The following is a 14,725-nucleotide window of genomic DNA, read 5'->3' on the forward strand; positions in this document are numbered from 1 at the left end:
TAATACAACTCAACATGGTGGATGAAATAAGACTAAAATGTACCAGCAATGTTTGGACACACCAAAAAAAAAATATTTGTGCATGCTGCCACTGAGAAATTAGGAGAAATATTGCAATCCAGTATTTTTACAGATCACTCAGGTTCCCTAGTAGAGCACTAATTACATAAAGCAGATTGATTTAATTAGCTGGAGCAGTTAATTAAATATATTCTATCAGAATGTATTTGCTTGCATACATAACTCAATATATATGTGAGGTTATTTGGAGGCACTTTCTATGCCAGTTTGGCTAAAATGGTTAGCATAGATTAAGGAGCAATTGGCTACTGCAGTTTGTGTGTGAGGTATTAAAATGTTTGTGCCAAGCCCAGTAAGAAATTGCCTAGTACAGTATGTTGTTTTGTAAAATAGACAACCACAAAGTAATAGTTCAATATATCAACCATGTTGCTGTCATGTAATTGTTCAGCTTAAAAGCACACAAAATAAATGGTAAAACTCACATGAAACGGGAACTAGGACTCTACAGAAAGCTTTCTTCTACAGGAGCTTATACCCTACAAGCAAAAAAAAACAATTATTTCATCTCTCATTCCTTTTCCATCATCCAAGATACTCAGAGCCACACCCTTGCAAAATGTTAAATCCTAGCAGAAGCTTCCTCCACACTCTCAGCTAAATCAGACAAAGGCAACCCCTGCAGCAGTCCTAAATGTTACAGAGCAGTGTAACGTGCACACGAAGCTCAGAGTGACATGGATATTGGGAGGAAGCGCAGTGTGACATGCACATAGCTGCTGCAGGTTTGCAGTGTGACAAGCATAGGGATGTTGGGGGAAGTGCAGTGTGAGATGCACAGGACTTCTGGGATAGGGCAGTACAAGAGGCACAAGGATGCTAGGAGGAAGCACAGTGTGACATGAACATGGATGATGGGAGGAAGGGCAGCATGACATGTACATAGTTGATGGGCAGAGGTTGTAGTGTGATATACACAGGGATACTGGGAGGAAGAGCAATGTGACATGCACAGGGCTACAGGGGGAGGGCAATGTGACAAGCACAGGGTTTATGGGGGGAACAATGTGCAGGGATGCTGGGAGGAAATGCATTGTGGCATAAGCAGGGCTGTTGGGGGGAGGGCAGTGTGACATGCACATGGCTGATGGAGGGAGCACGGTGTGACATGCACATGGATGCTGGGAGGAAGCGAATTGTAAAATGCACATGGATGTTGGGAGGAATCACAGTGTGACATGCAGATGGATGTTGGGAGGAAGCGCAGTGTGACATGCACATATCTGATGGGGGGATTGCAGTGTGATATACACAGCAGGGATACTAAGAGAAAGTGCAGTATGACATGCACAGGGCTGCTGGGGAAGGGCAGTGTGACATGCACAGGGCTTATGGAAGGACCACATGGACAGGACTGATGGGGGAAGCTTATTGTGACATGAACAGGGCTGTAAATGGAATGCAGTGACAAGACCACATGGGTGCGCTGTTTTATATTTACAATATCATTGTCCAAAATGAAATTCTACTTATTTTCCTAAAATAATTTAAGACTAAGTTCCAGGGTTGCTCTTTTATGCCCAGAGATTCTTGCCACGTCATTACCAGTCCTACTTGATATAACTGACAGGGTTTCAGTAAATATATCTCACACTGCATTTTCCCGTTGCCTCCGAAAAGGGAATGCGAGGTGGAAGGGAATCCCACAAGACAATAGTTCCGCAGCAATACACTTCACTGTGTACCGCAGACTGATACCTCCCCTTCCCACATAACATCAGTGTGCCAGTACTGACAGCCATCACCCACTGTAGTGTTATTGCACATGCAGCCCTTTCAGCACACACACATATAGTAATACACATCTGCAAGCTGCTCTTTACGTGAAATCATGCCTACCTCTCCCAGAGGCTACTTGGCAGGGAAGGTCGCTTAAGATTGACGTCACAGATCACGTAACTGGGTTTGGAGGGTGTGGTCTCATAGCATGTGACTGTCTAGGTCCTATCCTATCGCTGATGTTGCTGTCCTGTCAGGAAAGGGGGCGGGAGATTTGACTGTAGCTGCCAGTGCAGGAGTACTTGTACACAGTAACAGACAATGAGAGAAGGGCTGCTTTCAGAGCTCTCATATGACTGCTGTATATTATATCAAATATAGTTTGCTTGGGTTTTCTGGTTCTTTTTTTACAGACTTAAATCGTAGGAGGCTGTACATGTGAGCTATGCTCATTTCAGCATTAACTGCTATCCACAATTGTATAGTAACTCTACCAATTATGAGGTGCCTTCCTGCAGAGGCTACAAAAAAATGTTTGGGATGTTTTTGCTGAACTGCTTTCTGTACAGAAGACTGTAGGCATACTTGTATAGCATTTCTCTCTTAGAAAAAGACTTTCAGAAGAAAGTCCTGTAGGCTGCCTGTACTCAGGGCTGACAGTAGAGTCCAATCACTATTTAAAGGAAAACTATACCCTCCAAACAATGTAGGTCTCTATAAAAAGACATTGCATAAAACAGCTCATATGTAAAACCCTGCTTCATTTAAATAAACAATTTTCATAATAATATCCTTTTTTATTAGTATGTGCCATTGGGTAATCGTAAACAGAAAATTGCCATTTTAAAAAAATAAGGGCCTCCCTATGGGATCCTAGGATTCACTGTGCACACAAACAAACCATACACATTAGGAGAAATGAGCCAATTAAAAGACAGTTATGTCTTTTGCTTCCACACTTCTTCCTGTTACAGTTAGAATTGTAGTATTTCTGGTCAGGTAATCTCTAAAGCAGCACACAGGCCATCACAAAATGGTGGTTCAAGGTAAGAGATGTAAAAGGGCAACATTTACTTAAATATATATTCCATTCGGGTAAGATTCTCTAACGAAATAAACTACAGTATCTGTTGCTTAAATATTCATTTTGTGGGTAATGTTTTCCTTTGAGATAAATCTGTGGCATAAAATAAGATGAGATTCACTGTGGGATTTTACTTTGTCAACAGAACTGCTGCGTGGCTCGCTAAACCCCTCCATGAGAGTTTTCACTTTGCATACCTATGAATGCACAGATCAGGGAAACTTTACCAGAAAACAGAGAAATCCTTGGAGTAATATGCTTTTCAATATTTCGGCTGCTGGAATCATTTTTCCCCCCATAACTATTGGAAGATGCTCCAAAATGAACAGAGCCAGCTATAGTAGTCTGCCAATGAGCCCTGGAGCAGCTGCAGTATAGAAAATGGCATTATAGTTATAGCCACGCATACATATTAACACGTTTGCATTCATATGAATTTGTAATCTTCTATTTCATTCTAATTTGAACTGACTAAATGTAGTAGATCATTGTGGTTTTAGCCCTAAGGCAGCTTACGCAAACTTACTATATTCTAGCTGTCTATTGCATGAACTAGCTATTTTCTTGTGTCTTTGACCATCAAGCAGCCAACTGCAACCCTATCCATAAAGGGTGTTATGTTTTATTATCCAGCTGCTTGTTACAATACAAACATCATTCTGAATGCTAGTAGTTCTGGTGACATCACTGTGTGCTCCCCCAGCAGCCCTGTACATTTTACACTACTCGCGTCCAGCAGTCTTGAAAAGATCACACTGCACTATACACTGTTCCCCCTGCAGTCTGGTGCATATTATTAAACTATCCTCTGGCTTCAAAATTTTTGTACATGCGTATGAGAGCAAAGCTTAGAGGGAACATTGCCCCAGTTGTACTGTACTGCATATCACTGTACTCCTTCAGCCATGCTGCCTTCCTAAAGGATGGTATCACTAGTCCTTGTTGCCGACGTTTTAATAGGAAAGACATATAAATGTAAATTATAGAAAGCTATGTATTGTCCTTACAGAAACATGGAAACCCTAATGTTCCTACAGAACGCACCTCCCAAATTCCAACACTATTACCCTTCCCTGCACACATGGGCGTCCGCAGAAAATCTTATGGGGGGGGGCAAAGTCAACAGTCAAATACAATCTGTATTTCCAGACTAAGCTTGTAGATGATAACTAGTTGTACAGGTGATTCCAAGTTTGTAAACCATAAAATGTAACTAGGGGAACCATTTAAGTATATCTATATGGGAAAGAATTCACCAAAAGCAAATACTTAAAATTGCATCATGTGACATATGTCAGTATCACTAGTCACCCACTAGAGAAACTCACCCCTTACATGGCTATGGTATAGTCACAAGGATATAATGTGCGTTACCAAAAAGCAAGGCAGGACTGTGGCTTACAGTGGTGATCAGACAGGATCTGTGCAGCTACTGGGACAGAATGCTTTGTAACAGAAGCGATCCTAGAGGGGGGCGGGCCCTGGTGCGTGACGCGCAGCCGGGCCCCGCTCCTTCGTACGGCCGCATTTGGCCGCATTTTCAGCGGTGAACGGACTTGCTGGGGGGCCCTGAGGGGGTGCGGGCCCTGGCCCGCTCGCACCCCCTGCTCCCCCGGTAGTTCCGCCACTGCTTTGTTATAAAGATACAAAGTTTCTCACTTAATTGGCTTTTAGCAGAGAGCCCAGAACAGCCACAGGTGCAAATAAGATACTTTATAACAATTTTGAGACACAAAAACACAGTTTAGATAAGGAGAAATATTTTCAAACTTTCATAACCTGCCAAATTTTGTAAAACAAACATGGTAATTAGGGGGTGTGGCCACAGAAAGGGGTGTGGTCAAAAATTGCTGCGCTACATGCGGGAAAAAAATTTTTGTCCCTCTTTTTACTTCCAAAATGTTGGGAGGTATGAGTAGGACAGAATGCTCTGTTATACAGATAGCTAAAGGGGGGGGAAGAGTGCAGCCAATCATTTCAGTAATGTTATGATGTGCTCTGCTGTACTATGACTTTTGTGTGATGGGGAAATAGTGCTACTAGAGACCAGGGCTGCAGAATGGCAGAGCAGATTAAAAGTGCTGTGTGCCCCCCCCCATTTGCTGATGCAGAGAGAAACCTGAGCCACAGGCATGCTGCCCAATCACAATGCTACCTGTCCTTTTCTTCTAGCTAAGCTCTAACCGCTAACTCAAGGGAGTGATGGGACTGGGAGTTGTAGTTCACATCATAGCCCAGGCACAGTAGGAGAACTTTCTACTGGAACTATTGTAACTTCTAAATGTCTGCATGGTTGCAAACTCAGTGCTACCTCACTGCACATTTCTTGTATTGTAACTCGATTCTACATTTAAATCTCCCCCTCCCTGCTCTGAACAGGCTACTGCAACGGCTTCCCCTTGGACGTCATATGGACACGCCTCTAGGTGACATCACAATCTCCCGCCCATGTCTTGTCACATGACTGCGACACTAGCTCCTCCTCAAAGCCTCTCCATTCTATTATCTACCGTAGGCAAATTCTGGCTGGGGTGGAAGTTCCATGTAACGTAGAGGATATTGTAAAACTACAGCTCCATGTATTTCCCCTGCAAGCTGTGCTGGTACGTGTGCTTGTTGTCAGTCTCTTTACAGAGACAAACACGTTAGGGGAATTTGCTGGAAGTAGAACTGCAAGGGATCATTCATCTTCCTGATTAACCTTTCAGTAAGTGTCATAATAAAATGGAATATGCAGGTAAGGCAGACACTAAGCACAGCCCAAATACCCAAATAGATCATTTAATGTGGGCACCCATGTGCAAGTAAGTGTATGAATGAAGCACTGATGCTGGTTTGTATACCAATGTGCATTGCAATCAATTAACCATTCATTTCCTAATGCAAAAATAAATAACAGCTAGTGGTCTTGTAGGTGTAAAAGTTATAAAGGACCTGTTGTCCAGAATGCTTTGGAGCTGGGGTATTCCGGATAATGAATTTTTCCGTAATTTGGATCTTCATACCTTAAGCCTACTAGAAAATAATGTAAACATTAAATAAACCCAATAGGCTGGTTTTGCTTCCAATAGGGATTAATTATATCTTAATTTGGACCAAGTACAGGGTACTCTTTTATATCTATCTAAAAAGAAAAAAAAATAATAGAATATATGGGATTTTTGGATTTCTGGAAAACTGGTTTCTGGATAATGGATCCCATGTACTGTATTTTTGCATTTTGATGTAATAAATTTTTTCTATGACCATCGCTAGATCTACTGTCCATAAATTTGCAACAATGCCATTTTCTATAGTGTCTTAATGCAGTATCTTGGATTTAACATTGAACTTAAATCCATTCACATGGCATTTAATTATTTTTTTTAATCTGAAACGGGTAATAGCAGACAAGGTAAATTTGAACTTTTTTATCTACCTAGCATTTTGTAATATGTGGAAGAACGACAGAACCTTCAAAATTGCCCTTCATTCATAGTGTATGAATATCAAGTGCTGGATCTTATCAAGTGACAAAGAAATATTGCTTGTAAATGTTGCCTGTGAAAATTTACATAGAAAACTCCTTAGAGCTTTGGAGTGCCCAGAATGATTTTGTTCTTGGGCCTATTAAATTTATTAAACAATTGATTTCCCTGAGTTTTACACATACAAACATTGAAACTGGGAAAGTAAACTGAATCTCCCCAGTACCAGCAAAAATGCAATTCTGAAGACCAAAAAACCAAAACAGTGCTTTTGTTATAAAGTTTACTTGAAAAATACCAAGATTTTGGCAGCTGCTATATAAGGACGCAGGATGCAAGGTTTAAATTCAGCTTTTCACAGCCAAATAAAATGCAGATTGTTAAAAAATATATTTCAGTGGCATATGGCGCTATTGTGAGCCCTTTGCCCCCACTGAGCAAAATAGAGTGTACAGATGCCTACAAAAGTAAAATAATAACATTTAGATGTGCACACAATCCAGTAATGACACCAGCACACACAGATTGTGTGGATTGCGCAGAAAAATGTATATATACATTCCTAGCTTAAGTTTTGACTTGGAACGAACTATTTAAGCAGACATAGAATAATTTTTCAAACATGGTCTCAGAGTGTCTGTTTCCAATACATGACAAAGTATACATAACTGCTTTGTCAGTCCAGACGTGGAGCCTCTTATCTGGAAGAGAAAGCTCCAAATTATCGGGAGGCCATTCCCCATAGAATCTAGTTTAATAAAATATTTCTTGTTTTTTTAAAAAATTATTTCCATTTACTCTCTAATAATGAAAGTACCTTGTACTAGATGTATACTGCATACATCCATATTGGTGGCAAAAAATGTATTTAATGTATGTGTTTTAGTAAACTCCAGGTATGATGATGCAAATTACAGAAAGGCCTCTTAATCAGAAAATCTTAGGTCCCTTGCATTCTGAATAATAGATCCCATACCTGCATTATATGCCTGTATGCTTTGTTTTTTTCAATGTTCTTGATTTGTAGTATGCAGATAAAATGTAAATGGAAGCACGTGTGTTATGAAATGATTGTGTGGGTTTGCAAGAGTGTGCAGAATGTTATAAGTGACAGAATTCTGCTGTGGTTCACCTTTATGTTTACTTTTAGTACATTATAGAATGGCTAATTCTTAGTAATTGGTCTTCATTCTTTATTTTTTATAGTTTTTGAGTTATTTGCCTTTTTATTCTGCCTTGTTCCAGCCTTCAAATGGGGGTCACTGACCCCATCTAAATAACAAATGCTCTGTAAGGCTGCACGATTATAGTTCTCACTAGAGATGCACAAATCTACGATTCGGTTCAGGATTCTGCCTTTTTCAGCAGGAATCAGCCGAATCTTTGGGCCAAGCCGAACTGAATCCGAATCCTAATTTGCATATGAAAATTAGGGGCGGGTAGGGAAGTCATGTGACACTTCATCACAAAAGAAGAATTTTTTTCCACTTTTTCCTTTCCTGACCCTAATTTGTATATGCAAATTTGGATTCAGTTCGGTATTCGGCCGAATCTTTCACCAAGGATTCAGGATTTGGCCCAAATAGTGGATTCGGTGCATCCCTACGTCTTACTCCTTTTTTTACTCATCTTTCTATTCAGGCCTCTCTCGTATTCAAATCAGTGCATGGTTGCAAACGAAAATTTTAAAAATTAAAAACCCAATTGCAAATTGTTTCAGAATATCATTCTTTACCTCATACTAAAATCAATTTAAAGGTGAACAACCACTTAAAGCAGGGCTGTTCAATTGGCGGCCCGGCCTGCGACCCCCCTTGTGTGCCCCCCCACATTAACGTCTACCTGCTGTGTCTACTTACCATGTGTAAGATTTAAAAGGTATCACTACAGAGATTGACTGGCCCCTGCATTGTTTAAACCTCAAATTCAGGCTGTAATCCCCTGTATTGTTCGCACATGAGACCCAGACTGAACTGCCCACATTGTTCACCTGTTAACACTTTTGGAGGGGCACCAGCACTGTGTCACTGTATGTAGTCCTGATAGGTTTCCCTGTCTCCTGCTCTGTTCTGCCTTCCCTATGTAGCCTGTGTGTGCCATATTCTGCCTGCCCTATGCTCCCCTTGTGTGCAATGCTCTGCCTGCCCTATGCTCCTGGAGCATGCCATACTCTGCTTCCCCTATGCTCCCATATGTGTGCCTTCCCTTTGCTGCCTGTGTGTGTCATACTCTGCTTGTGTGTTTGCCATACTATGCCTGTGGAACATAAGCATGGTATTTGTTCTGGGGGTTTATCATGTGAAAATTATTGTTAGGGGCCCCTATGGTGTTAAATCATGTGCTGGGGGAGCTGTGTTGTCCATAGGAGACAGTGGCGGAACTACTTGGGGCGCAGTGGGTGCAATTGTGCCATGGCCCACACCCCCTGCGAGCCCGCCGGCAGTTTGCGCGAGCAAAAAAAACTCTGAAAAAGCCGCTTCCGGAGGGGGATGGGCAGGCCCGACTGCACAATCTGCACCCAGGCCCGCTACCCCATAGTTACGTTACTGACAGGGGTGGAGGAGGCATGTGGATTTAATGGTATGTCTTAATATGACTTTATATTTTTCACATATGAGTGATAAGTGATATCCCTGCAGTGAGCATGTGAACATGGTCTTGTGGTAATGTGGGTGTGGTTTCAAAACAGGGAGTGGCTAACACTGGGTTCCATTATTGTACCTCCACCATGTAGGCCAGAAAAATTTCAGCCCTTGGTACCAAGAAGATGGTCAGCACTGCCTTAAAGTATTCTCTGTTGGTTAAACAACACCCAGGAGGAGAACTATTGCTTATATGCACAGCTCATTGAACCACTTATGATTTGCAGCAGTATAAGAATTCTTAAATAATTAAAATTTTGTAACAATGCTACATGTACTGGCACATGTCTTAACTGCATGTTCTTTCAAAATAATAGTAATAATTAATTTTCACACTTTTTACACAGCACAATATCCCAGAATGGTTTGGACAATGCCACCTTTAAAAGATGCAGAGCTTGGAGCCTTCACATTTTTTGCATCTGCTCTCCCACATGACGTTTGTGGAAGCAATGGCCTTCCCCTCACACCAAACTCGATAAAGATCTTGGGCCGATTTCAAATTCTGAAAACCATTGTGCATCCCAGACTTTGCCAGTATGTTGACATCTCTCGTGGAAAACATGGTAAGCTGCAACTTGCATTTATATGTATTAGCCTTTATTTGTATTGCTTGCACTAATGCCATCATCCTTGCAGTAATTAATGCAAGACATATTTTGACCAGAACAGTTTATAGGCCAGAATTTGGTGACAACATGTGTACGGTCTGTTTAAGACTATCTGCCTGTGGATAGATGTCTATATGTTTAAATAGGGTGTTCACTTTTGATTTAACTTTTAGTATGATATAGAGAGTGTTATTTAGAGACAATTTGCAATTAATTTTCATTTTTTATTTGTGGTTTTCGAGTTATTTCGCTTTTTATTCTCCAGTTTGCAAATTCAGCAATCCAAATTACCCAAGCAACCATGTATTGATTTGAGACTGGAATATGAAAAGGAGAGGGTCTGAATAGAAAGATGAGTAATAAAAAGTATCCATAACCATACATTCTTTGCCGTACAGGGCATTTGTTTTTTAGATGGGGTCAGTGACTCCCATTTGAAATTAGAAGAAGGTGACAAATAATTCAAATACAATAAAAAAAAATGAAGACCAATTGAAAAGTTGCTTGTGATTGATCGCTCTATAACCAACTAAAAATTAAATTAAAAGTGAACTACCCCTTTAATAAGTAATTTATTACTTTAAAACATGTATTTTTTACCAAAGCAGCAAGCTTTGTAGGCCTGCAACTAAGAGAAATATAGAATGTTGAGCTAGACAATGCTCCGTGTAAAAATTATAGTTGGGAAGTAGAATTTTGGCGTGGCCAGTAATTATGTTTTTTTTCATGAGTGATGGCCAGTGTTTTGGCTTGCTAACTCATGTATAGCTCATGTACAGCTTTTATACTGCATGTTGTTATTCATTACCTTGGAGAAACAGGGCACTTTATTAACAGGTACCGGTAACTAAAAATCTGTTCTTGTGAAACTGCTGTGTGATGGACTTTCCAGATGCACAAGCCATCATCACGTTGAGAACACTGTGCATTTATTTAATATACACTGACAATAGTTTTTATTATGAGCTCAACTGAATATTGTTTTGCTTACATACTATTTTCATTTCCATAGTTGTTCTGGATTGGAAACCTCACCACAGATTACCTTAGTTTAAAATCAGAAATATCTTGACGTGAATTGATTTTTCCTTCTGGTTCAGCTCTAGTTCAAGCTAAATTTTCTCTGTAACATAGTGTGTGCTTATAGGAGCAGACTTGGCTAGGACTGCAAAATTTGGATTACATCAGCTAGTAATACAATGTGCAACACAGTCAATAATTGTTTATGCATTGCAAGTAAGGATAGATTTATATATAGCTGTTGTCTTTGAACAGAAAAACAACAAAAAAAAACTATTAAAGCTACAGATTCTGTTAGAAAGTTTTGGTTATTCTCCCACCTTACTGAATTACTATTAGTATCAACTAAAGGAGACATATAGCATAACTTAAAAACCTCTTCAATCTTGAAGGCAATAATGCATAATATAAAGTGTTAGTTTTACTTTCATCCAAAATGAATAATATCTTTTAAAATGGCCCCTTTATTGGAGATCCCGATAGATCTGCTAAGGATCCTTTCTGTGTTTAAAATAGGAGCGGTGGATGTGGCCTAACTGTCTCTGCCAGAAACACAGTAGGAGAGGGATAACCAATCACAGCCATGCATTTACACAGGCAAAAGTTAGGTTTCCATGTCCTATCAGGTCAGCCTGAGTTGAGTGCTGCCAGCTACCCTGAACAGCCTGGGAAAGGAGGCAGCAGGAAGTGGAACAACAGATGGTGGGACCGATGGAATTTTGCAAAACAATTTAAATAAATCAGCCCCCAAAACTACTTTTTGAAGCTTCTATATTTAAAAGGGTATAATGCACTGGCACATTCTTGTTTTTTTTTTTTTTTACACAATATCTCTTCTTTAAAGGTAAACTACTTATTATCGGAACTGTTGGCCAAACCCTGCGCTTTTCTCAGTAGAAGGCCACAGTAGAGATTTGTGGTGGAGAATGCATTTAGTTGCATAGGTATTAGCAGGCAGGTTGACCAGCAGAGAATAGTATAATCACCAGTCTCATGCTGCTAGAATATTACTATTATTTATTATTAGAGCATTTTACTGGTTAGTAAATGACTTATGAAGTTAGTGGGCTGTTGCCCATCTGAAATATTGCCAATGGTTGGCCACAGATATTTCACTTATGAGAGTTGTGAACTATAGGTAGAAGGATTAACAGCATATTTTGCTGCATTTCCTGCCTTTGGAAGGGCACTTACTGTTCTTTTCTTCCCTGGGTTATGTGTAGGACTGACCCCCTGGGTAGGATCATCATCATCTGATCAGCTTATTAAATAGAGTTAGTTTTGTTGAGTTTTTTGAAAGAGATTCCCAGTGCACATAAATACCCCTGCATAATGGACATATACTTATCCTTGCAATGGAATCTATGTCAATAAAGCTGCTTTCCCTGTTGGCTCCTAAAGTTAGCATGGTTGTTTTATTTAATACAAGCTGGGTTAGATGTGTGCAATTAATAACACTATGTTTTATTCAAGAAACAAAGTCTGCCTATTCCTACTCACAGTAAAAAAAACTTGTTTTTTTTAAGTAAAGTTATAAAAAAAATTTAAAGTAGTCCCAAATTTTTTTGAAAGATTTAGACAAAATGTAAGCAGAGGTATTGGTAGATGTAAGGTATAGAACATTGAGAAGTAATTTCTGTCAAAAGTGTTGTATATGAAATATCTTCCATATGTATTATATTTTTTAATACATACAGAATATCATAAGCGTATGGTTCACTTCTCAACAACGTCTCCATTAATATTTATTAGGAATGCATCAAAACCAGAATTCAGTTTGGGATTCTGCCTTTTCCAGCAGGATTCGATTAGGCCAAATTCAAGTGCCTGGCCGAACTGAATCCTTAAAATCATGGGACTTTGTCACACAAACAAGGAAGTTAAAAAGTGTTCATGCTCTGTCACTCTTCCTAACAGTGATTTGCATATGTAAATTAGGGTTCTCATTCTGTTCGGTATTCAGCCAAATCTTTCACGAAGAATTCGGGATTCGAGTGAATCCCAAAATAGTGGATTTGGTGCATCCGTAATATTTACCAATGTCGTCCATACATGTGTAATACAAGTATGGGACCCAGTGGGGTCCCAGGGAGGCAGCGGTGGAAGTGGAAGTGAACTCTAAAACATCAGACTCCTCTACTTCATTCTTTAATTAGCTTCAGGTCAATAAGGACAAGGGTTGAGGAACAGAGCCCACCACCTTTTCTAAAATCATGTCTTTGAATAGGAAATTTTGCAGATATGGGAGCGACTTGCAGTTACCCTGGTTTTTTTTGATTGTTCTACATATTTAAAAACTAAATATTGTTAATAGTCAGTGCAGTCACCAAAGTGTTACAACACTAATCTGTGTGTGTCTTGAACCATAGAAAGTCTATGCACAGATATTTTGTGTGTGTTTTAAAGTGCTATAGTGATTTCTACAAGGTGCTATCTCCAAAATAAAATTATAATTAAGTCAAACAAAGTGCTTTTAGTACTTGCTTCAAAAGGTAAGATTAATAAAAATAAGATGCAATGGTGTTTTCTTCAATCAGTAAAAATCAGCATGTGGCTTCTACACTCTCTGGTGGGATTGTCAATTTACAAGATTCCTGATTTCAAAACAGCATATCAATATCAACTCCAGGGTATTCCTTTTTCTGTAAAGACGTTAAAATGCCTGGACAGTGCCCATATTGTAAGTTGTCTTTATTTTTTAAAAGGTTTTTAAACTTATTGCACTTACATAAGTCACACTTCTGAGCGCATATCAAACAACCCAGTCTTATAGTGCAGATCATGGAGGAACTGTGAAAAAGTTCGGTGAAGAAAAAAAACAGGGTTTACTTTTCCTTTAAATCTTGCAAATATTTGTTGTTTTTTGCAATTTTATCCCCTGACCACATTTAGGGAAAAAAAATTAAGAAATATGTTAACTTATTAATTATAGGGACCTCTGATTGTAGACTCCAAAGGGGTAAAAAGCTCTGTTAAAGCTTGTAGAATATGTTGTCACTAAATAAATACGACTTAACAATAATTAGGGGCAGATTTATCAAGGGTCGAAGGGAATTCGAGGGAGTTTTCAAAGTAAAAAAATTAGAAATTCAAAGTAATTTTTTGGATACTTCGACCACCGAATAGGATACTATAATTTCGAATTTACTTCGAATTCGATTTGAAGTTAAATAGTTCGAATATTCGATAATCTAAGTACTGTCTCTTTAAAAAAAACTTTGACTTCAATACTTCGCCAAATTAAACCTGCGAAGTGCTATGTTAGCCTATGGGGACCTTCTACAGCATTTTTCTAAGTCATCACACATCGAAGTAAAATCGTTCGATTGTATACTAAAATCTTTCAAATCTTTTATTTCGAATGATTTAGTCGTTCGATCATAACGATTTTACTTTGATCGTTCGATGACCAAATTCGGGGAAAAATACTTTGACTTCGATATTCGAATTATTAATTTGATGGTCGAATTTCGAAGTATTTTACACTTCGAAATTCGACCCTTGATAAATCTGCCCCTTAATGTATGTAGAATAAATTGGGATCCTCTGTAGTTACCGTAGTAGAAAACTGCACAGAAGAAATCATGTTAGAATATAGTGAATAAAGTACCCCCTCTTGTAAATTTTAAGGATATTATAAGTTACAGAGGAGTTTCATGACCATATAAAAATATAATATCCTCATATTTTGCAACAGGGGGTACTTTATTTATTATAATACACAAGTTTCAGTGAGTCATGTGACAGAAATTACATCACTACTCACCGTTTATAACTGATGACATCACTAGTCACCGTTTATAAGGATATAATTTACAAGATATTCAAGGCTTTTGTGTATTATAAGAATATGTGATTTGTAATATGTTTTTAATACCTATGTGTACATAATCAGCAGGACACAATATAAACTGTTCCATAATCTTATCCATTATTCTAGAACTGTTCTGCGGTGTACAGTTTACAAGATTTATAAAACAATAGTAAAGCAGGTATATAAAACATCTCTAAAAACCTTTAATTAAAAATAATGCAAATACCATGATATTTTTAAAGTAACTGAGAATATACATTTTTAGGTGGATAGATCATCCGGTTGAG

The 14,725-nt window shown here is 38.8% G+C and overlaps 1 protein-coding gene and 1 pseudogene across 2 annotated transcripts in view; one reads left to right on the forward strand and one right to left on the reverse strand.

Annotated features, from left to right (window-relative positions):
* The window catches only part of aimp1.L, a 36,599-nt pseudogene extending 34,628 nt beyond the window's left edge, over positions 1-1,971 (reverse strand). Inside the window, exon 1 of the transcript XR_001934769.2 lies at positions 1,921-1,971. The product of XR_001934769.2 is annotated as an aminoacyl tRNA synthetase complex-interacting multifunctional protein 1 L homeolog (transcript). The remainder of the gene's footprint in view (positions 1-1,920) is intronic.
* Positions 1,972-5,399: 3,428 nt separating this feature from the next.
* The window catches only part of tbck.L (TBC1 domain containing kinase L homeolog), a 156,674-nt gene continuing 147,348 nt past the window's right edge, over positions 5,400-14,725 (forward strand). Inside the window, 2 exon segments of the mRNA NM_001093662.1 lie at positions 5,400-5,591; positions 9,341-9,559. Coding sequence (NP_001087131.1) covers positions 9,367-9,559 — 193 coding nt within the window. The 5' untranslated portion in view covers positions 5,400-5,591; positions 9,341-9,366.

The sequence above is a fragment of the Xenopus laevis genome, chromosome 1L (assembly GCF_017654675.1).
Source record: "Xenopus laevis strain J_2021 chromosome 1L, Xenopus_laevis_v10.1, whole genome shotgun sequence".
In the NCBI taxonomy this organism is placed as follows: domain Eukaryota; kingdom Metazoa; phylum Chordata; class Amphibia; order Anura; family Pipidae; genus Xenopus; species Xenopus laevis.